The sequence below is a fragment of the Bombina bombina genome, chromosome 2, assembly GCF_027579735.1.
Source record: "Bombina bombina isolate aBomBom1 chromosome 2, aBomBom1.pri, whole genome shotgun sequence".
Lineage (NCBI taxonomy): Eukaryota > Metazoa > Chordata > Amphibia > Anura > Bombinatoridae > Bombina > Bombina bombina.
The window spans coordinates 152,899,280-152,923,958 of NC_069500.1; the positions used below are offsets into that span (position 1 = coordinate 152,899,280).

The 24,679-nt window shown below is 34.4% G+C and overlaps 1 protein-coding gene across 4 annotated transcripts in view; it reads right to left on the reverse strand.

Annotated features, from left to right (window-relative positions):
- Positions 1-24,679, reverse strand: part of PDE4D (phosphodiesterase 4D) — a 943,818-nt gene that overhangs the window by 21,003 nt on the left and 898,136 nt on the right. For all 4 annotated transcript variants that reach the window (XM_053701299.1, XM_053701296.1, XM_053701297.1 and 1 more), the window contains 4 exons: positions 15,559-15,652; positions 6,819-6,991; positions 5,449-5,547; positions 5,163-5,327 (listed from right to left, as the gene is read on the reverse strand). In XM_053701299.1, coding sequence (XP_053557274.1) covers positions 5,163-5,327; positions 5,449-5,547; positions 6,819-6,991; positions 15,559-15,652 — 531 coding nt within the window. The remainder of the gene's footprint in view (positions 1-5,162; positions 5,328-5,448; positions 5,548-6,818; positions 6,992-15,558; positions 15,653-24,679) is intronic.

The window sequence follows — 24,679 nt, forward strand, 5'->3', positions numbered from 1 at the left end:
ACAGCCAGTACAGTCTTAATTGGCCAAAGGAATTAGATGTTGTTGGTTCAGATAATTTTGCAGCATACATAGGCTACAGAATATAACTTCAAGCATCTTTAGGGAGGTTGGAACAAGTTTTACAGTGGTATTTTAAAGCAATACATAACTTTGTACTGCAAAATTGTTTAATTTTCATTAATTAATTGATTCATTGGGAATTGCATTCATATAGTCATTCATATAGCAGCATAAAGCATGTTAAAGGCTACATTATCCTTTATGTGTATATATAATTTATTCAATTAATAATTTCATGCATTTAATAGAAGAGAGGCAGTTCTAAAGTGCCTCACATGTCTACCTGTGTGTTTAGCTGTTGGCTAGTAAGAATGCTCTTGTGCATGAACTTGGTTGACAAGCACCCATGATCACAACCTGCACCTACAGCAAACACACCTTTTTTTAAACAATTTGGGCTAGTTTACAAGTGGTACACTTTTGTTAGCACGGGTCACGATAACCAATATAGCGACCATGCTAACGTGCGTGCGTATTACAAGTTTAAAGTAAACACATTCATTTGAGCACAAACTAAATTAGCGTGTGTCGGGTTTGAGTGGGTGAAGACCTAAAGTGCAAGGGCAAAAAAACAAAAAGGCACCAAGCACAACATAAATACATTAACAAAGTGTTACATTAATATATACACTACGTGATAAAAAAATATTAATTTACGTATTAAACATTTTTTTATAAGAGTAAAAAGGTATATGGTATATGAGAAGGTATTTGACTTGAAAGAGCTATAATGTGTGTGTGTATATATATATATATATATATATATATATATATATATATATATATATGTATATGTATATGTCTAAATATGTGTATGGGTGTATGTGTGTTCTTTACTTAGAAGAAAATGTTCTTAGTATTTTTAAATATATATATATATATGTGTGTGTGTGTGTGTGTGTGTGTGTGTGTGTGTGTGTGTGTGTGTGTGTGTGTGTGTATATATATATATATATATATATATAAATATATACATACATATACACAAATATACATATATATTCGTGACTGGCCCTTGCAGTGTCTGCCACCACCTTAGTATATCTTTTCTTTCTGATTAAATAATAGGAATAAAAAAAAAATATGTAGTGTGAATAAAGTTAGTGGCTTGTCAAGAGACTGCTAGCGATATTGGGTGATAAGTTATGGAATAAATAAAGCCTGAGTGAAATACTGGATGTCTATCTGCATCTGTATAATAACACCCAGCTATTTACAAAGACACAGTAGTGACACTGGCACATGGGTATAGCCAGAGGAGGGCTGGTTATAGGGTCAGTAGTATCTGCATCAGTATAATAACACCCAGCATTATATAATGACACAGTAGTGACACTGGCTCATGGGTATAGCCAGAGGAGGGCTGGTTATAGGATCAGTGGCATCTGCAGAAGTATAATAACACCCAGCATTATATAATGACACAGTAGTGACACTGGCACATGGGTATAGCCAGAGGAGGGCTGGTTATAGGGTCAGTGGTATCTGCATCAGTATAATAACACCAAGCACTATACAAAGACACAGTAGTGATACTGGCACATGGGTATAGCCAGAGGAGGGCTGGTTATAGGATCAGTGGTATCTGCATCAGTATAATAACACCAAGCACTATACAAAGACACAGTAGTGATACTGGCACATGGGTATAGCCAGAGGAGGGCTGGTTATAGGATCAGTGGTATCTGCATCTGTATAATAACACCCAGCGCTATATAATGACACAGTAGTGACACTGGCTCATGGGTATAGCCAGAGGAGAGCTGGTTATAGGATCAGTGGTATCTGCATCAGTATAATAACACCCAGCGCTATATAATGACTCAGTAGTAACACTGGCACATGGGTATAGCCAGAGGAGGGCTGGTTATAGGGTCAGTAGTATCTGCATCAGTATAATAACACCCAGCACTATATAATGACACAGTAGTGACACTGGCACATGGGTATAGCCAAACAAGGGCTGGTTATAGGGTCAGTAGTATCTGCATCAGTATAATAACACCCAGCACTATATAATGACACAGTAGTGACACTGGCACATGGGTATAGCCAGACAAGGGCTGGTTATAGGGTCAGTGGTATCTGCATCAGTATAATAACACCCAACACTATATAATGACACAGTAGTGACACTGGCACATGGGTATAGCCAGACAAGGGCTGGTTATAGGATCAGTGGTATCTGCATCAGTATAATAACACCAAGCACTATACAAAGACACAGTAGTGATACTGGCACATGGGTATAGCCAAAGTAGTACTGGTTATAGGATCAGTGGTATCTGCATCAGTATAATAACACCCAGCACTATAAAATAATGTTTTTAATTTCGAATGTACCTTGGTGTCCTTCACTAAGGTCTGTACTTTGGAAAATGTCCGCCACAGCCTTTGTCTGTGCCTATCCCCGAATACATTGGAATGCAAAAAAATCAGAACTACCTTTGGGTTTAGCTCTGTGTGGTGTCTGCTTAGTGCACATGTGATAAATGATAGTGGGTTGTTTTTTTAAAGTGTGGTCAATGTGGTTGCAATATCCAAAGTCCAGAAGTTAGCGAGCGTTGGGTTTCGCTCACACACAATTTACTTTCAACTTTTAATACGTATGCTAACCCACCCGCGTTAAAAGTTTACTTTGAGCTGTGTTTTAAATAAAAAAAAGTCAGCTCGCCACTTGTAATCTGGCCCTTTATAAGGCAAAGTGCATTCAAAATAAAATGTCAAACTGTACTGTTCCAGGGTACTATTGTCTTTTATGACAATTAAATAATACTAAAACAATTGTAAGTTGGACATGCTAATAGTCAGGTTGTGTATGATTATAAAAAAAATTCCATTAAGAAAATGAAGCCCTTAATCTGCACTCTCTCTCTGGTCAGCTTCTCTGTATTAAGTAATACTCTATTTTACATCATCCAGCATTGTCTTTGATTCCAACGTCCCTTTTAGTTTTCTTCAACACTTTCGCCTTCTCAAATTTTTATATTCACTTGTAAATCAGAAGCTCATTCACAACACAAAACAACTAATAATAAAAATAATACCAGGGCGATCAATATTCCCATTAAACAAATTGCTTAATGAGTATGAATCATTTTATTATATTTTATTATATTGAATATATAAAAATGTAAACATTATTTCTCGGCATGGTGAGCCTCAACTGCTCACTGTAAAACTGTAAACTGTGCACACAAAGCATTTTTGGGAATACAATAAAACGAGATTAAACATTTCGGTCAGGACTCATGAAACCCAATGCTATGTATCACCTGGAATTGTAAAAGTGCAAAAAGTATTAAAGACTTTTTTATGGTTATATAATAATGTTTAGGAATCCACAGAATTATTTGTTTTGCCTTCTGTAAATGCATCTGTTATAAGCATCAAACAGTAAAGTTAAAGGGATAAAAAAGTCCAAATTAATCTTGCATGATTCAGATAGAGCATGTCATTTTAAGACAATTTTAAATTCACTTGTTTTCAAATGTGCTTTTTTCTCTTTGTATCCCTTGTAGAAAGAGAATACGCACATATCCTACAATAGTGGGAGCTAGTTGCTGATTGGTGCCTGTACACATTTGTATCTTGTGATTGGCTAACTAGATTTGTTCAGCTAGCTGCCATTAGTGCAATGCTGTTCCTTCAGCAAATGATAACAAGATAATGAAGCAAATTTGATAATAGGAGTAAATTGGGAAGTAGTTTAAAATTGTATGTTCTATCCAAATCATGAAAGAAAATTTTGGAGGTTCCTGTTCCTTTGATTGGCATGAAAAATAAAGATATGCAGTCCCTGAATAGCACATAACAATTGTTAAACTCTTTAAATGAAATCCATTTAAATGTTCATTGGTTAATTTTCTGAGTGCTAATTGCTACTGCAAGCTTGCAGTAGAAATAACCAGCCCCTTGTATTTATCGTAAACTTGCCCGTTTATGGCCGCGTGATAAATTAGCACTTCACTTGTAATCTAGCCCTAGTTTAACCTCTGCAAAGTTGAGCAGCAATGCACTACTGGGATTTAGGTAAACACATCTGGTAAGCCAATGACAAGAAGCATATATGAATAGCACCAATAAGCTGCTACTTCCCAGTGCCCAGTGTTACTCCTGGCCCTCCTTAGGTATGCTTTTCAACAAAGGATACCAAAAGAACAAATTACATTTGATAACAGAAAAGTCTTAAAATTACATTCTCAATTCTGAACCATATAATCATTCACACATACAAAATAAAATATTCTATAACTACAGCTCAAGAACTTTACATACCTACATTTTACAATTGATTAATGACCTTCAGTGCAATATTACTGCACAACATCGTTTTTCAACATCACAAACATAGTGTATGGCAGTCTAATAAGTGCACACTTGGGAACAGAATGGTGGGTAAAAAAAGTCAAAGCAGATATTTCACAGTCTGAATAGAAATCATTACATACATTTTATTAAATCTTCTATTCAGATGGGAAAACATTATATACGAGACACATATAAATAGATATAAACATTCACTGCTACTATTTATTATGTTGTCACTGCTGTTTAAGTGTATCCTTTAATTCAGTTTGCATTGGCAAAGTGATGTCACTTAATTTGATTTGGCCAAAACTAGATTGCAACTAAATATAGTGTGATTATGCAGTGCTTATCAGGAGGGTCCATGCCATTTATACAAATGGCGCAGTGCTTCAATAATCACATGTAAATACAAAGTAAAGATTTTATTAAAGGGACAGTCTAGTCAAAATTAAACTTTCATGATTCAGATAGGGCATGTAATTTTAAACAACTTTCCAATTTACTTCTATTATCTAATTTGCTCAATTCTATAGATATCCTTTGATGAAGAAATAGCAATGCACATGTGTGAGCCAATCACACGAGGCCTCTATGTGCAGCAACCAATAAGCAGCTACTGAGCATATCTAGATATGCTTTTCAGCAAGTGATATCAAGAGAATGAAGCAAATTAGATAATAGAAGTAAATTAGAAAGTTGTTTAAAATGACATGCTCTTTCTAAATCACGAAAGAAAAAATGTGGGTTTCATGTCCCTTTAAGGATAGAGGTTGTGAGTCCTATCAACTTACCTCCAAAGCGGGAGTCGATAGCAGCACGTGGGTAGACTGTGCAACATCTGCTGCATGTATGTTATTATGATAAGCCACATCAGCATGGTAATGATCTTCTAAAGTCATTAAATATGTAACTAAAGTGTCTGCTGGAATTTTAAACGTTTTCAACAAATCTCGTTCCTTTAAGAAAAAAAAGAATACAAAAATATATGAAAATTGTATTTTTGATAAAGAAAAAAAAACAACGCACAAAACAAAAACAAACTACTAATAAAAAAATTAAAAAAGTGCATATGCATACCTGAAATATGGTGTGTATGACCACCGTGAGAGGTCGATTTCCAGAAAACTCTGCTACTTTAAAAACATTAAGGCCCCATTTGTTCACTTCTTCAAGTTCCTGAAAAAAAAAAAAGTTGGTTGTTAATTGAAAGTTATCAGAAACATGACAGACATAACCAGAAGAAAAATAATACGCACAAAAAGGAGCTATGACCAGTTAAATTAGTTTTTTTAGTTTTTTTTTATTAAACATACCATGCTGGATTAGCTATTCCTATTAAACATTGCATCAAGATATGCCCTATTCTGTTTCTGCAGTCTTAAAATTTCAAGACACATATGGTGTGTGGGAGGATGCCATGAATTAATTACCATTCTTCACATACAGAAATCTGTTTTACCAGAAATAAAAATATTAACAGAAACAGATCCAAATGCGCAACCCCCCTCAAAAATTTTTTTCTAGAGGCACATATCGGACAAAAGTATAAATTCAGAAGATGATAGAACATTGAATATGTCCATCTACAATAATACATATACATAAACCTACTTTATCAAATAGGTAAGAATGTTATGGCCTTTACAGACTTACTTCAGAGAAATATACAGTTACTGGTAGTAAAAAAAATTAAGTTTTAGAGGCAATATCTCCAGTATTAACTATGCCCTTAACTGTGAATATAAATTTAACATTTATAAATATAAATGCCTATGCATTCTCACTTATATTGGTAAAACAGAAAAGTGAATGTAAGTGTTGGATCAACCAGTAGTGAAAGGGCTTTTTATCTTGAGAAAAGCATAGGCTTTTGCCTGTGAGGTCGTAAAACGGATAACATTATAATAGCATACTATAATAAAATGTACTCTTCAGAACACAAATTGAATGGTTTAGAAAATAAGAGAACCCAACACCACCAAAATGGCTTGATTTGTATTTGTCTCTTATTTACTCCTCCTTATTTTTTGTCCATCTTACTACACAAAATTCTTGCAAAATAGCAGTTCTCAAGGGGCTATATTTTATTGGGTACTGGTAAAGGAACTAATTAAGAAGTGCCTGAGACTCACTAAACTACACCAAAACGGACATCCTTGATAGTCTCTCAATACGGCTCATGTTTTCAAGGAGCACCAGAGCTTGTGTCTAAAAAATTTGAATTTTATCATTATAAAGCAGTGTGGCAAATGATCTTACCATATTGATTTCAATTTGTTTAAAAAATAGTGACCATACATTTAATGGGCCTTGATATTTTTTTTCACTGCCAATACAACTTTTATTTTCTGATCTCCTGGAGAATAGTTTTTCATATCAAAAGCGTTTCTACCTTTGTGTGCACCCATAAATGTGCTGTTGATAGACTAATATTATGGATAACATACCTTTGCTAAAAACTCTTCATTTTCACTTTTGACTCCAAACCTGGGGATACTTGAATTTGTTAAGCTAGAGCTGTGCATTAGTTTTTTCACCCCACTGATCTGTGACATTGGTCTTTTCTTTTTCTCCTTTTCTTTCTGGGCCTGAGTAGGCATCTCCACTTCATGTTGTTTATCTAAACAGCAAATACGTTTAGGTCATATCATCATAATGAAATTTAAACAATAGAAGATAATAGCACAAAAGATAAATATTTGTAGTTCTGTAACACAGAATTTGACAGTAGATAAGAACAAAAGACCGATATTACATATTACTGTTTTCTTAGGATAGCCTTATGCACATCCCAGTCCTTTTTAAATTATTTAAAAATATAATGTAATATATTTATGCATGTTCATCATGTAAAACATCCTGTAGCATATACAATCTGTATGGGTGTGTGGGCATAGACATCACTTTTAATTTTTTATATTCAATATGTACTGTTCAAAAGCATCCATCTTCATTTATCTCAGTCCTCTTTCAACCTCACCACAACCTTATTCAAGCTTTACAGCACTGTACTGTGCTACTCATTCTGTGATGCTGATTGATACCATTAGACATAACTTTTTCAAACCTTAACACAAGCACTCTGCCAGAGCACTTATAAAGTGCAGTAAGTCTATCAGATTCTTCCTCCCATTTAATTGAGAAACAGGTGTCTGCATTCTGTTTCATTGGCCTAATTATCTAAAAGTTAATTCCCTTTCTCACTACTAAGCACAACCTAATATGAATTCTAGCCTTACATTTCCCTCTTGACATAAGTACAATTCCATTTCATTTAAAGCCAAAAATGCACTCAACACAACCATTTTGAAAATCACTCTCAATATTACCTCACATACTCCAAGCTAATGCAACAGTTCAAATCATTACTCATAACACTGGATAATCTTTAGTACTCTAATCTCACCATTAAAAAAAACTAACAACACCCTTGGCCTAAGGAAAAACAGATATATCAAGGCTCAATCTTGGCTTTATTTATCGGTTAGACATGTTTTCATATGTTGATCTCCAAATACACATGCAACACATCCACATATGTCTCACCCTGACTTCAGAAAACATAATCCAGCCCCCTAAATTATTACAAAATCAAATTCAAACTCTTACATAATAGTGTGACTCTAAAATGCTGTACTGTGTAAAGGCACTTCTCACCAATGTATGCCTCTATGTGTTTAATCCTCCCATAAGGGTTAAAGTTAAGGTAAGTTTAATAAAGTGTCCACTACTGAGATGGAAATTGACTGGTGAGTGGCAGCTATGCACATATGCAGCCTCTGACTGGCTCATTACGTATGTCCAGCTCAGGAGCTAAAATGTATTGCTGCTTCAGAGTGAATTTAATCATGTTTTTAACCCCTTTGTGGCCAGTGTGATGATAAAATGATCTAGCACATTAGACCATAACTTACAAAGCCTTTTACAACACTGCACTATATCTTGTCTCTATATGTTTCTCAAACACATCCCTTGACTCTAGTCAAAGCTACATTTTCCAGATTCCATCATTACCATTTCCATCCTTGTACCATTCATCCTGCCAAACACCCTATTTCATTTGGAGTCTCCAATAGTTTTATATCTACAAGAGGTCTCAGAAAAGCCAGTTACACATGTCCATAAAACCTGACAACTGTAAAGACCAAATGGTTTACATCATACCCTTTCTCTGACTCTGATCTAGCCAACATCAGTGATATAACATATGAAATGCCTTTTGGTGATTCTTTATCTTATCTTCTTTGTTATGGCCAGTTAGGGAGACAGACAAATGAGTTACTACACTAATCAAGCAACACCTCTCATGGGGATTGAAAAAAAAACACACAATATTCTGAGTTCATTTAAAGGAAAACTGGCCAAAATAAAATAATAATAATACATTGTATGTGTTGTATAACATTTAATGAAATATATACAATGAAAATTCAATTTGAGTTTTATGTCCCTTTTTAATGTATGGATTTACACAGCCATCATATTCTGGTCCACTACAAATAAGGATAATACTACATACAAGTAAGTTTGTATGAAATATTTCAGATTTCCAGTTAAATACGTTTATTTATTTGGGCCGTGTATATGCTTGATGTTTATATTTTTTGGCATATGCACAAAGTTAAGAAAAAAATCAGATAGGAAAATCATAACCAGACTTGTCAGATCAACTCGAGCAAAAGTAAAAAAATGTCGAAAAGATTGCTTTTTTCTGCCATAAAACTCCATGGGATTTCCCACTGCTTGGCAATAAATAAGTAATCTTCTTCTCCATTTGCAGAGAAGCATCATAATTTATCTATATTTGCTGATACACGTATAAACCCAAAAAAGAGTGAAAAAAAGAACAAAGAGACATACTTTTTATTGGAAAATGCATCTTGATATAAATATATAGTTTTTCTTAAAAAAATAATATTTTAAAAATGGATCATTCTCTATCTATACAGTTTAATTTTATATAGCAATGACTTTATGACCAGCCTTAAAATTAGTTGTATTTTTATTTCAGTAGACAAAATGATAAAGTAGTGATGTAAACTGGTAAATATACAGGTCATATTAATTAGCATAATAATTAAACTGGATACAAACACCCTTTGCTTCTTAATATGAGGAGAGTCCACGGCTTCATTCCTTACTTGTGGGAAATACAGAACCTGGCCACCAGGAGGAGGCAAAGACACCCCAGCCAAAGGCATAAATACCTCCCCCAATTTCCCTCATCTCCCAGTCATTCTTTGCCTTTCATCACAGGAGGCTAGCAGAGAACTGTCAGAAGATACAGAGAGTTTCTTATGGAGGTAAGTACTCTTCGAAATGGAACTTGCGTTTTAAGTAGTCTTATTAGCCTCTCAGTGAGAGCATTGACGAAAGTAAGAGTCTGGAGATGCAGGGAGAGTCTTTCTGCGAACCCATCCAGACTCATATTAACAGCTCCTTAAGCAATCGGCATTGACAAGTTTCACTGCCTGCTTTCTTCACTCAAGTCCATGTCAGAAGCGCTGCAACAATCTGTCAAACTTGAAGGACTGTGTTACTGTTCCACGGCATAGATTCCGGTAAGATCGTTTCATTATTTTACACACATGATAACGATAGAAGACAGGGTCACAGTGGGACTCATTTATCTTTATGGAATCAAGGGTTAATATCTCCTGAGGGGGATTATTGAACAGTGGGGGTTTTAATCATATTTGTTATGTAATTTTGACTGCTTATGTGTAAGAATGTTTGGGCTCTTAGGCTGATATGGAACGTACAGGTTATTTTCATTTTGAGAGCTGCGCCGTTTCTTTTTATTAAGATGGCGCACTTTTTCCTTAGCAGGGTCAGGTCCTGCATGAGCACCATGTGACCAGGAGTGGTCACGTTTTTTCCCCCGCTTCTGATTCCTGAACGGGTGTCTGCGGAGAGGAGCATCTTCTCTATCTGTCTGGGTCATAGGAGGTGGTGAGTGACCCAGCCATTGGGGGTATAAGGTGACAGTTTTTTTCCTTTCTATATTTTGATATAGACGAATTATGGAGGATTCTGATTTTTAGAGGGGGATCCCTGATATCTGTATATATTGTGAGGACACCCAGGTGAACCAGCCCTCCCAATGTTCTGTATGCTGCAATAGAGTGTTCTCATCAACCAATGTTGAGATGTTAGAGACCACTGAGCCATCCGCCTCTGAGGATTCTTCGTCCAGTGAGGTGTGTTCCCTAGATTCTGTTCCTACATATGCAGTTTTTCCGAGTTCCGATCCTCCTTCACCTGTAAGGGGTTTGTTTCCACCAGAGGTTACTACCATCTCTACGGCCTTAGCGATGTTACCTATTCCTGCTACGCGTAAGCAAAGGGGTAATTCAGGCTCTCATGCCCAAGGACATTTGTGTAAAGAAACAATTATGTCCGATCAGTCCTCTGGTGGTGCGGTTCCCTCTGAGGCTTCAGAGGAAGAAACCTCCAGGATCGGAGGCTGCTTACTTGGGTCCTACGACTGCAGAGGGCATAGCATTTAGATTTTGATTGGCATGCCTGCGTTTACTCCTGAGAGAGGTTTTGGCGATGTTAGATGTTCCCAGTACTGATCCGTCAGTTGAATCTCAGTCCTCTAAATCTGATAATGATCTTAACTAGACGAGGGGAGGATGGGATCCTATTCGTTGTCGTCTTGTTTTACTTTTTGATTTATTGTTTATTTAGAATACCAGTTCCGACCTCTATGGGGTATTGTGTCGTATGACAGGCAGGACCTGTTTTTTGTTTGCACACTCCTTTTTCAGAGCGTTGCCTGTTTTCTTTTACTTTTCTATTCTGTTCCGGAAGTTTTTTGTTTTTAGAGCAAGAGTTGTTAAAGACGTTTCGTCACATGGGATTTTTGGTACTATCGACTTTGATGGTCGAGATTGTTGGAAACTTTCAGATTTCTGTTCGGGGTGATAGTTCCCTCGATGATTTTGAGTAAAAATTTTAAGCCTCAGAGCGTAATTTCTTTAATTTGATGATTTAGTGGTTCTAGCCTTGCTGGAACTTAGGAGTTTCGTTTTCACCTTTGATTCTTCTGGCAAATACGTTGTATCCTAGAGAACAGGCAGGACCTGTTGTGTATACTAGTTGGGTTTGCTCCTTCTTTCTATACAAGAGAAGGTGTTTTTTTCTCTAGATTTCTGGTCCAGGTACAGCAGGCCCATCTATTCTAGTTAACACGCCACGGTTTTTCTGAAAGGATTGTTGATACTCTTGTTTTAGCTCATAAGCCGGTGTATCGTTGCATCTATCAAAAAGGGTGAAGGACCTACTTTTTCTGATAATGGTGTCCCACAATGGCTTAGTGGTGAACTTTGCTGCTTGGGAAGCTGAAAGTTAAGAGTTCAAATGCAGCTGTGGCTATGTACTCTTCATAATGCATGACCTACTTTTTATGGTATGAAGAGCAGGGATTCCCCTGGCATAAGGCCAGGTTTTCCAGGATCCTTCCTTTCTCCAGGATGCTCTGGAGAAGGGCCTTTCTGGTGGCTCCCTTAGGGGACAGATTTCCGCCCTATCGGTTTTACTGCTCGAGAGGCTCACAGAGCTTCCAGATGTCCAGTCTTTGGTTCAGGCTTTGACTAGATCAGGCCTGTTTGTAGATCTAGTGCTCCTCTTGGGAGTTTACATCTTGTTCTAAGTTTTGCAGAAGGCTTATGCATGGTGTTGACATTAAGATTTTCTGTCTTGGAAGGTTCATTTTCTACTGACTATTGCTTCGGCACGCAGAGTTCTGAGATGGCTACCTTGAATTGTGAGTTTCCTTACCTAGTTTTTCCTGCGGCTAAGGCTGTTGAATTGTGAGTTTCCTTACCTAGTTTTTCCTGCGGCTAAGGCTGTTCTTCGTACTGGGTTATGTTTTCTTCCTATGGTTGTTTCAGATGGCAACATCAATCAGGAGATTGTGGTTCCTTCCTTGTGTTCTCATCCTTCTCTTTGAACGAGCTGTTATTTCATTACATGGATGTGGTTTGGGCCTTGAAGTTCTATCTTCAGGCTACAAGGGTGTTTTGTCAGACTTTTTCCTTGTTTGTGTCTATTCTGGGAAGCGTAAGGGGCAGGATGCCTCGTCCGCTTCTTTGCGTTTCTGGTTGAGGAGCATTACTCTCTTAGCTTATGAGTCAGCGGGACACAAGCCTTCTCAGAGGATGAAGGCTCATTCAACTAGAGCTGTGGTTTCCTCTTGGGTCTTTTGAGAATGAGGCCTCTATGGATTAGATTGTAGGGTGGCTACCTGGTCTTTCTAACATACTTTTTCAAGATTTACATATTTTACATTTTTGCTTCGGCAGAAGCAGTTTTTAGGAGAAAGGGTTTTGCAGGCTGTGGTGCCCTCAGAACAGGATCCGCCTCTCTTTTTACTCTCCTGTTTTTCATTCAGTGTCCTCTGGAGCTTGGGTATATGTTTCCCACAAGTAAGGAATGAAGCCGTGGACTCTCCTCATATTAAGAAGGAAAACATAAATTATGCTTATCAGATAATTTCCTTTCCTTCTGTATGAGGAGAGTCCACGGCCCCAGCACGAATTCTCTGTTGGGTGGACTTAAATTTGTTTTTGTTCTTCTGGCACCATTTATACCCTGATATTTCTTCTACTGTTCCTTGTTCCCTCGGCAGAATGACTGGGGGATGAGGGAAGTGGGGGAGATATTTAAGCCTTTGGCTGGGGTGTCTTTGCCTCCTCCTTGCCTTTATGTTTTTTTAGATGGAGTCTCTCAATTTTTTAATTAAATTAAAATTATGTCTCCATAAAAAATTAAAAAATTGTAAAGTTTAGCAACTTTGTAATATGTTATCATATTTAACTCTAAAAATCATGTTTTCTCTGCTACCCCTAGAGAAGGAAGAATTAATCCTGCAAGATCCAGATCCCTGACTCCAAAACATTCATATATAACTTTCCATAATCGGACACAGCAAATGAGATAACCAAAATAAAAAGGTTTATCAAGGGGTGTGTACCAGGACTGAAAAGCAATGCTTTTACTGCGTTGAACACATTTACTTTGCATGTAGATCATAAATACATATATAAAATTTGCATACCTAAATACATAGACAATGTATGTATATATCATTTTTATGTCCCTTAAAATTATTTCCTGTTTTGTATATTTAGGGATTGTGAAACAAAAATTACATCCTATTTTGTTTTCCTTTCCTATGTATGTATGGAGACTCCATAAAATCCTAACTCAGAATGTTCTTTCTAATTAAGAGTTTCCCAGATAAGCTACTAATCTTGTGTTTAAAGTCAGGCATAACATCTAGAGCTGCACAAAGCTAACAGGCATTGGACCTCATCTTCTGCTACCTCTTTCCTACCTTTATTCATATATATATGTCCCTACTTACTTCCTCCTTTACCCACCTTTATGCTCTACGTAGACCACTGGACATGAAAAAAAAAAAGACATTACCTTGCACATTTACGGGACTTGGCACCTTAAAGGTTTTGAGGGTGCTTAGCAATGAATAAGGTTGAACAGCACCCCACAGCTTCCCTAGAAACATCACTACCCAGACCTACAAGTTCAAAGTGGCCTTTATTCCATAAACCCCATTTGTTTAACTAATATTTTGTAGAACAACTTGCGGCAACTTAAAAATTGTGGAATTCATTTATCTGCCCCTCATTACAGCCACGAGTTGCAAGTGACTGTATTATAAATGTAAACCATTACGCTGTGAAGCCAACATCACATTCTAAAACTTACAGTACAAATGACTTTAAAAAAAAAAAAACTCCTTCAATAAACAGTCCATGCTAACTTATTGGGGATAAAACTTGATAACACAAAGACAAATTAAAATGAGACAACCCTGTTAGCTTTGAAATAGCGAGACATGACTGCAAGCTGAGATACTTCACAAAAAGTCTTTAGCGATTCCCTATGCTTAGCTAAATTGTAGATAACCCCCGGTCACGCCCTGTGTCCACCCACGACCAACCCTTCGAGACACCTTTCCTTCTATCTAGCAAGACTCTTTACCATAACCGACGTGCAAACACATTACAAATATAAACACTCACATCAATTATTTTGCATGTTTTCCTAGTGTTGTAATTAGAGCTTTTGTGTGTGGAGTTTCCTGTTACAAGATATTATGTATGTGGAGAAATTTGTAATTCATCATTTGTCACTGGAACGAATGCTGAACATGGCCCGTGGGCTGCAGAATTTGGCTATTTTTGGTGCTGGATTAATGTAAAAGTGGATTTGCACTGATATTTGTGTTTTGCACTTTCACACTATTAAATCCGGTGCTGAAAAAAATTACGAATGCTACAGCCTTTTTTTCCGTTCGCATCAGTAATGAATAACAAATTTACAAATTTTTGCACACTCCTATTGGACACCTTACACGACTAAAGATGTTATTGGTTCACTAAAGCTCTCTAACAAAATAACAAAACAATTCTTTATGATTTTCAGCCATGATTTTGCCTTTACAATGAGGCATATAAGCAACCTTACAAGAATCTATGTACCTACGTAATTTATTGCACGTCATGCAAGAGCACCGGGGGTCGGGGGGGGGGAAATCTATTCAAAATATCTTTTTTTTTTTCTTCTCTATCACTTTTCTCTTTTTTTCAGTTTTCTAGTATTTAAGTCCATAAGAGGTAAATTATATGTATATGGATTTTACTGCAGCAGATAATATAAATTATATTTCTCTAAATGATAGTAAAATAGATAACCAATTGCTTTTAGCTGTGATCTCTCTCCTGTAGCACACACTGTAAAGGGCAGATATTTTTAATTACAGTAGTGCTGTTTAATAATAAAATGACATCACTGTATAAGCACTGCAGGGGTTTCCAGAACTCAAATAGTTACGATCATAGATAATATACTGCAAATATACGCTCTCTGCAACATCCCGCATACACACAGACTTGCCCAAGTCTGACTGCAGAAACCAATTAGGCGAAAGAAAAGAGCTCTAAGCTATTCTGAAAAAATTAATCAGCATATGTCTATGGCTAAATACCTCAAAGTCCTACTCTATAGTGTACTGACATTCACAGCTCAGAAATAAGCAAAAAGGCATATTAACCCCTTGCATTAAACACATAGCCTCTTATCAGCTCTCACTGGAATTCAGTTTTCTGCTGTATTGTATTATATGAAATTGTAAAAGATACAAAATAACAGGCTTACCTAAAAATGTGTTCGAGATATATTCTGAAACCTGATTGCCAGATCGACTCATTTCAGACAGGTGGGTGAGTTCCCGGTTTAGCATTCTTTTGAACTGGAAAAAACAAACATACATAGAATTGAAGATACAGACATAAATAAATCTGCATACATACAACATACAGTGTCTAAAAACACAAAATCCAAATGTAAATTGCATAGAGATTAGCCTATAAGTCTATTATTTTTATTTAGAAATGTATGGAAAAAAATCAACATATGTTTTAAAATACTTCTAGGAAGCTGTGACAGATGTATTTTGCACTGGTTACAATTGACAAATAAGCAATTCAGAAATAAGACAATACATGTAAGTTTTTAAATTCAGACAATCACAGTATCTCATTTGATCCACATAGAAAAATAGTTTTCACTTCAGAACATTTTTTTTCAGTTTAAAGGGTTGTTAAACTTAAAATGTATTGTTATACATAGAATATTTAGTTATGTTTAGAATAAGCGAGAAAAAAATGAAAAGTAATTTTGCAACGTGTTTTCATCATTTATTTTGTCTGCTTTTTCTGTAATTTAACACCACAAATTAATGTTTTTCTACTGATAAAGTGAGGTTTAAAGGGACACTGAACCCACATTTTTTCTTTCGTGATTCAGATAAAGCATGCAATTTTAAGCAACTTTCTAATTTACCCCTATTATCAATTTTTCTACGTTCTCTTGGTATCTTTATTTGAAAAGGCAAGAATGTAAGCATAGGAGCATAGTCTAAATGTAGCCACCAATCAGCAAGCGCTATCCAGGTTCTGAACATTCTACATTCAAATAAAGATACCAAGAGAATGAAGAAAAATTGATAATAGGAGTAAATTTGAAAGTTGCTTAAAATTGCATGCTCTTATCTGAATCATGAAAGTTTAATTTTGACTAGACCATTCATTTAACCCTCAACCATTCAAAGAAGAAATAGTTTAATGTTTGATCATGCAAAATAAAGGGTTTCAATAGAATGTATTAAATAAAATTACAGCCACTATGTCATTTGTTTATAAACTACGTTAAAATGTATTTAAAATTTGGATAACATGCTATTAGAAGGGAAAAGTGAACATATTTGTAGATAATTCAAACCAATCCACATTCTAGTAAAAACCATCATTCCTAGTCCCCAGGTACCAAGGTGTGCCAATTAATATTGCTTTTCCAACATCTTGCCCTGTTAATCCTCCTATTATGTAATCAAATTTCCCCCAGGACTTTGTTGTAGCTTGGGATGAACAACATACATATGCTGGTATCATTATTTTTCCAAACAATTAGCTTGAAAGCAAACTCTAAACTTTTGTATTTTTATTTTAATAAGCAAGATTGCTGGATAGCATTTTGGTTGTGTGAATTACAGAATTTATATACAATTTATTTTAAATTCACTTTCTACATTTACAGTAACAAGAAATACTTCAATGTGACAAAGGAGTCCAATTCATAAAGGTCCATAAGAAGCCAAATTTAATTAAAAACACATTTTTAGAAAGGGGGTGCAGTATTTACCCAAGCATTAGACTTCAAACTACTCTGCAAGGCATTTTACCCCCTATATATATCTCTCACATGATACAGGGGGAGCATAAAAATAGAAGGAAAAAATAATTTGTCAGAAAAAAAAAAATCTACTGCTTATTTGAAATTCAGAGTAGGTGTTGAATCATTGAATTTTTATTATGCCCTTGTTAATTATGCAAATCTACTGCATTGAGTGGTCCTTTAAGAAATATGTTTCCCTTGATATCGTTTTTTTGAACAGCATGTAGGTAGCCTCAGGAGCATGCGTGTCTTTGGAGAACTATATGCTTTTCATGCCTCTTTAAAGGGACACTAAAACCAATTTTTTTATTTAATGATTCAGATAGAGCATACAATTTTAAGCAGATTTCTAATTTACTCCTATTTTATTTTTTTCTTTGTTCTCTTGCTATCTTATTTAAAAATCAGGAATGTAAACCTTAAGAGAAGGCCCATTTTTGGTTGAGAACCTGGGTTATGCTTGCTTATTGGTTTGCTAACTGTAGCCACCATTTAGCAAGCGCTATCCATGGTGCTGAACCTAAAGCTTTAAATTCCTACTTTTTAAATACAGATAGCAAGAGAACAAAGAAAAATTGAGTAAATTAGAAAGTTGCTTAAAATTGCATGCTCTATCTGAACCATTAAAGAAAAATGTTGGGTTTAGTGTCCCTTTAATAATTTGGCTACTTGTATTTATAGTAAGGCCCAGTTGGACTTGGAACTGTTTGTTACACAGACCAGTACTGAAGAGAATAAATCAATGACTACTGGTGTCATACTACAGATTTTAAATTTACTTCTAGTATCAAATTTGCTTCATTCTATTGGTATCCTTTTTCAAAGGAGCAGCAATGCTCTACTGGGAGCGCACTGAACACTCTGGGTGAGCAAATGACAAGAGGCATATTTCTGCAGCCACTAATTAGCACCTAGCTCCTATTAAAGGGACATTGAACCCACAATATTTTTTTGTGTGATTCAGATAGAGCATGCAATTTTAAGCAACTTTCTAATTTACTCCTATTATCAAATTTTCTTCATTCTCTTGGTATCTTTATTGAAATGCAAGAATGTAAGTTTAGATGCCGGCCCATTTTTGGTGAACAACATGGGGTGTCCTTGCTAATTGGTGGATAAATTCATCCACCAATCAAAAAGTGCTGTCCAGAGTACTAAATAAAAAAAAGCTTAGCCTTCTTTTTCAAATAAAGATAGCAAGGGAACAAAGAAAAAGTGATAATAGGAGTAAATTAGAAAGTTGCTTAAAATTGCATGCTCTATCTGAATTACAAAAGAAAAAAATTGGGTTCAGTGTCCCTTTAATGCATTACTGCTCCTTCAACAAAGGAAAATAGAAGTAAATTGAAAAGTTGTTTAAAGGGACAGTCAACACTAAAATTGTTATTGTTTAAAAAGATAGATAATGCCTTTAATACCCATTCCCCAGCTTTGCACAACCAACATTGTTATATTAAAATACTTTATAACATTTAAACCTCTAAATTTCTGCCTGTTTCTAAACATCTACAGACAGCCTCTTAATCACATACTTTTTTTTTTGCTTTTCACAACAGGAGACTGCTAGTTCATGTGGGCCATATAGATAACGTTGTGCCCACGTCAATTGAGTTATTTAAGAGTTAGCACAACACAGCACTAAATGGCTAAAATGCAAGTCAATAGATAATAAATAAAAAGTCATGTGATCAGGGGGCTGTCAGAAGACAGCTTAGATACAAGGTAATCACAGAGGTAAATAGTATATTAATATAACTGTGCTGGTTATGCAAAACTGGGGAATGGGTAATCAAGGGATTATCTATCTTTTAAAGCAATACAAATTATAGTGTAGACTGTCCCTTTAAGAATGCATTTTCTATCTGACTCATGAAAGTTAAATTTTGGCCTTAAACACATACACACACACACACACACTGACACACCTATTAAAGCCTAAGGGGCCAATTTATCAATGTCTGGCGGACATCGCAAAATGCCGACAGCAAACACTGTCGGCATTTAACATTACACATCCCCTGATTGGCAGGGGGTGTCAATCATCCCAATCGTATGCGATCGGGCGGGTTGATGTCCGCAGCCTCAGAGGCGGGTTAAGGCTCGTGCGGAAACAGGGGTATTTGGCCCAATTCAGGCCATGATAAATCGGCCCCTAGGAGTCATCAAAAACTTGCTTCAAATTGTGTTTAGTAGCAAGGCTAGGCAAGGTTTTTGAAAAGGGACTATGAACACACATACAGATATATATATACATATACACAAACACACACACACATATATATATATATACACACACACATAGAGAGAGAGAGAGACACAGACATACATGGTATGGTATGGTATAAAACAATACAGGGGAATAAGGGCCTTGCCATGAGATCTTAAAGTACCAAACGTGTTGCCACTTTCATTTAATGTAGATATGTAAAAACAAAACTAATATATCATTAATAAAGTGGTACAAATGTTAAATAGAATAATTCCTTAATATTAGTGCTAGGAGAGTTTATAATGCTATTTTAAATGCAAAATGAACAAATACAGATTTGATATAGCTACCGGGTAAAAATGTGTTTATTCAGCGATTGGGCCTTTCACAATAATTTGGACTGCACAACCACATGTGCTAATGATGTTTTTTTCAGAAAAAAAAACACGAATCTACGAGTCCATAGTAGTTTTTGGTGAACAAAAAAGTGCTAACGTTCTCACCTATAACAAAGCCTATATCACAGCATAAAAATATCAAAGAAATACAGCCATCCCTAAAATGAAAATGAAAAAAAAATTGTAGATGATTTCTCTAGAGGCTCAGGAAAAGGAAATGAAATATTTATAGATGCATTCAATTGTAGCTGTGCAAAACAGATTTACATATTGTATTTGTTACAGTACTAACAGATCTGCATCAACTCACTGCAAACGTTCAATTACAGCACTTTTATTAAAAGCTATCCACAGTGGAAACATAAATTACATGTATTATCCAGGTCATTTTTAAGACCGCGGAGTAAGTTCAAAACTAAAATGCAATTTTTTTTTAGCATAATAAATTACAGTTTATATCATAGTACAGGACAAATTGTATTGTTTCAGAAAAAAAGCGTCTATGTACTCTGTGTCAATTAGGGCTGGTTAAGCTTTATTTTCACTGAGCAAAATGTAACACAAAAGATCTAGGGCATGATTCCCAACATCACCTGAACAAAAAGATCTCAGTTATATTTATGATATCATGGTCACAAATGTGCTAAGTAAAAGGCAAACTGCATTAAATAAACAAGGGACCATGTGAGTAGTTTATTGCTAAACCATCCCAAGAAATCTAGTCCTTTCTTTTTATTGGGTCACACAACAGAGAGGTACTGAAATGCTACATCATCTCTCTGTACACAATATATCATTAATCTATCTCCTGCCTTTGCTGCAGTCAAATATGCTTCCTGTCTGTCAACAAATTATTCATTGATTAAATGAAGTCAGCAAGCCACACATTAAATAATATATGAATAAGATATATATATATATATATATATATATATATATATATATATATATACACACACACTCATGTAAATTAAATATATACCCATTAAATAATATATGAATAAGATATATATATATATATATATATATATATATACACACACACACACACACACACACACACTCATGTAAATTAAATATATACCCATTAAATAATATATGAATAAGATATATATATATATATATATACACACACACACAAACATGTAAAGTAAATATATACATATCAATAGATGGATAGATATAAAGAAAGATAGATGGAAACACACACACATATATATATATATATTTATATATATATATATATATATATATATATATATATATGAAGATAGATAGAAAGATAGAGTGTTACTGTAAATAGATACTGTAGATAGATACAGACAGATATATATATATATATATAGAGAGAGAGAGAGAGAGAGAGAGAGAGAGAAAGATGATAGATATAACGATAGATATAAAGATAGACAGATAGATATTAAGATAGACGGGCAGACATTACATACATAGATAGATAGATATGAAGATATGATGATATACGATAAATAGATGATAGATAAAGTTAGATAGATAGATATGAAGATAGAAAGATATAAAGATAGATAGATATGAAGACAGATAGATAGCTAGATAGATAGATAGATATGCAGATATATAAATAGATCTATAGATAGGTACCATATACTTAATTATTATATTTTAAAAAAGTGTTCATATCATGATATCTATGCAGCATTTCTAAGTATACGTCACATCCTACTACTATTTGGCTATTGGTTTTGTAGGAGAGCAAACAACATAGATATAGATACACAGCATCTTATGTTATTATATGACAAGTTGTCCTTCCCCTGAAGATTTAGTGCATCACAGCAGTATCAATCTCAACTGATGTAACTGCACATAAAAAAACAGCAAAATTTGATTTGTATGTAATATTGCGACAAATATGTAATACAATTTGATTTCTTCAATGTTTCATTTTACTATACTAATTTCACTGAGGGTGCTTTTTTATACTGAAAGAGTGTAAATATTGCTAATTATATATATACAATTAAAATTGTAAAAAGAAATTACACTAATTAAATTGTGTAAATCCTTTCCCTACATGCACAAAATCAATCAGCATCAAATAGTGCGCTTTCTTGCTAAAATGGATTTGGAAATTCTGGTCTAGGGATCAGTATTTTTGTTTGATGTCTTAGCTGCAAGAACATTCATTTTTTAACACAACAGTCTAGGTGTGTGTGTGTATATATATATATATATATTTATGTGTGTGTGTATATATATATATATTTATGTGTGTGTGTATATATATATATATTTATGTGTGTGTGTATATATATATATATATTTATGTGTGTGTGTATATATATATATATATTTATGTGTGTGTGTATATATATATATATTTATGTGTGTGTGCATATATATATATATTTATGTGTGTGTGTATATATATATATATATTTATGTGTGTGTATATATATATATATTTATGTGTGTGTGTATATATATATATATTTATGTGTGTGTGTATATATATATATATTTATGTGTGTGTGTATATATATATATATTTATGTGTGTGTGTATATATATATATATTTATGTGTGTGTGTATATATATATATATTTATGTGTGTGTGTATATATATATATTTATGTGTGTGTGTGTATATATATATATTTATGTGTGTGTATATATATATATATATATTTATGTGTGTGTGTATATATATATATATTTATGTGTGTGTGTATATATATATATTTATGTGTGTGTATATATATATATATTTATGTGTGTGTATATATATATATATTTATGTGTGTGTGTATATATATATATATTTATGTGTGTGTGTATATATATATATTTATGTGTGTGTATATATATATATATTTATGTGTGTGTATATATATATATATTTATGTGTGTGTATATATATATATATGTGTGTGTATATATATATATATATATATATATATATATATGTGTGTGTGTGTGTGTATATATATATATATTTATGTGTGTGTATATATATATATATTTATGTGTGTGTATATATATATATTTATAGTCACATACATACATTTAATTAGTTTAAAAGTAACAAACAACCTTGAATATTAAAAGGCAAAGCACACACAGGTACATTTTATCAGAATAAACAAAGCAGGCCCATAATCACCGCAGAAAGCAATAGCAATATATTACAGTAGACCACTAAATGTACAGGTTTACCATTAAATGTGCACAAGTGTGATTAACAATTTCAAAAACAGCTCCCTATCGGTTCATTGTTTATTTAATATTCCTGGTATTATTAATTCGATCAGCATTACCTAAATAATAAGGCTTAAACTTAAAGTGCTGTTCTGTAAATTACTATGATAGGAACCATGCAAGGCCAATAATATACCGTTTATTACTCAAAACGAGCTAATTTCCACAAACAGAAGATCATCCCACACACCCTATATTCATTTATACTTGTGCACACAAAGAATCTTCTTTTTTGTGCTTTGTGCTGCCTGGTGCCCGTTTCAGCACAGTATTTCCGAGCACATAAAGTATTATTTTTATACGACAAACTTCTAAACAAAATCAAAATAAGCAGTGGTGTTACATACACGCACAGCTGGCAATACAACTAGCAATCTGATCTGTGATTACTAGCAATGGAGAGAGAATACAGATACATTGTTAAAAACACAAACTAAACCCATACTAATATATAGTTATATTTACCTTTATGTATCCCCAGGACACAGAAAGCAAATAGTTTGCTTCAGGCATTTTGATGGACTTTATATCTTTTATTTTCTCAGCACAGGTAAAATGATTCTATTTTCTTAAAACAAAAAAAACAAAAAATATATATATATATAAAGAAAGAAAAAATACAACAGTTTGTTTTAGACTTTCTTGTTACTCTGTATAATATTTTGGTTTAGGTACATAGGCTGAATTCTGTAATAAAGTCCCATTGGGTTGTGTTCAGATAATACGAATACCATTTGTAATAATCCAGAAGGCTGTGATAGTCCACAATTAGCAGGAATAAGGAGGAAGTTATTGTTGAATAGAAATCCAAAGAGCTGGGAATCTGCATTTTTTCCTCCTGTGCACCAGGACGTAATAAATAATGTATGCCAAGATGCTCAGCTACTGGAAAGACTTGCACTGCCAACAGCTACCGAATAGGGACCTTCAAGGAAAGCCATAAACAGTCTAAAAGACCCACCCATAAACCTTACATGGAAACCAATCACAAGCCTTGTTTAAAGAAGTAAAAACTGGGGACACACAGTCAAATGTATGGAATTTTCTTATTGGCTGTAGATGGTAAATCTCTTGAATCAGGGTTTTTCTTTGTATATGACATTAGCAATGGAATCCCTGCAACACCATCTGAACAAAGAAGATTAATTAGCACGCTTTTTGTGCTTTATGATAGCCTTAACCCCTTGTACACCAGGGTTGTAAGGCATCGCTCTCTATGTATTTTCCTTATGAGCCAGACAGAGCCATTTTTTTCTGACTGGCAGTGCTTTTAGTTTCTATAGTATATGCAGAAGCAAGGACAAAGGGAGTTCATATTGCAATAATTCTCATAAAGCCAACACATGACTGGTGAATAAGCTGAGTGTTCCTGCAATGGTGCTGACAGGATCCCTGCTAGGTAGTAATGCTTCTACATAACAAAGACACATTCTGCATCCTGTCTTGTTTATAAAGCCACGTTTTCACATTACTTAAAATGGACACTAAGGTCAAATTAAATGTTCATGATTCAGATACAGCATGTCATTTTAAACAACTTTCCAATTTACTTCCATTAAAAAAAATCTGCACAGTCTTTTATATTTACACTTTTTTGTTTTTACTGTTCCTTTAATTTGCTTGTAACTTCCTTTGTTCTATATTTTGAATAGTATATTCTGAATGTTAAGTTTAAAATAAAAACAAAAAAAAATGTAA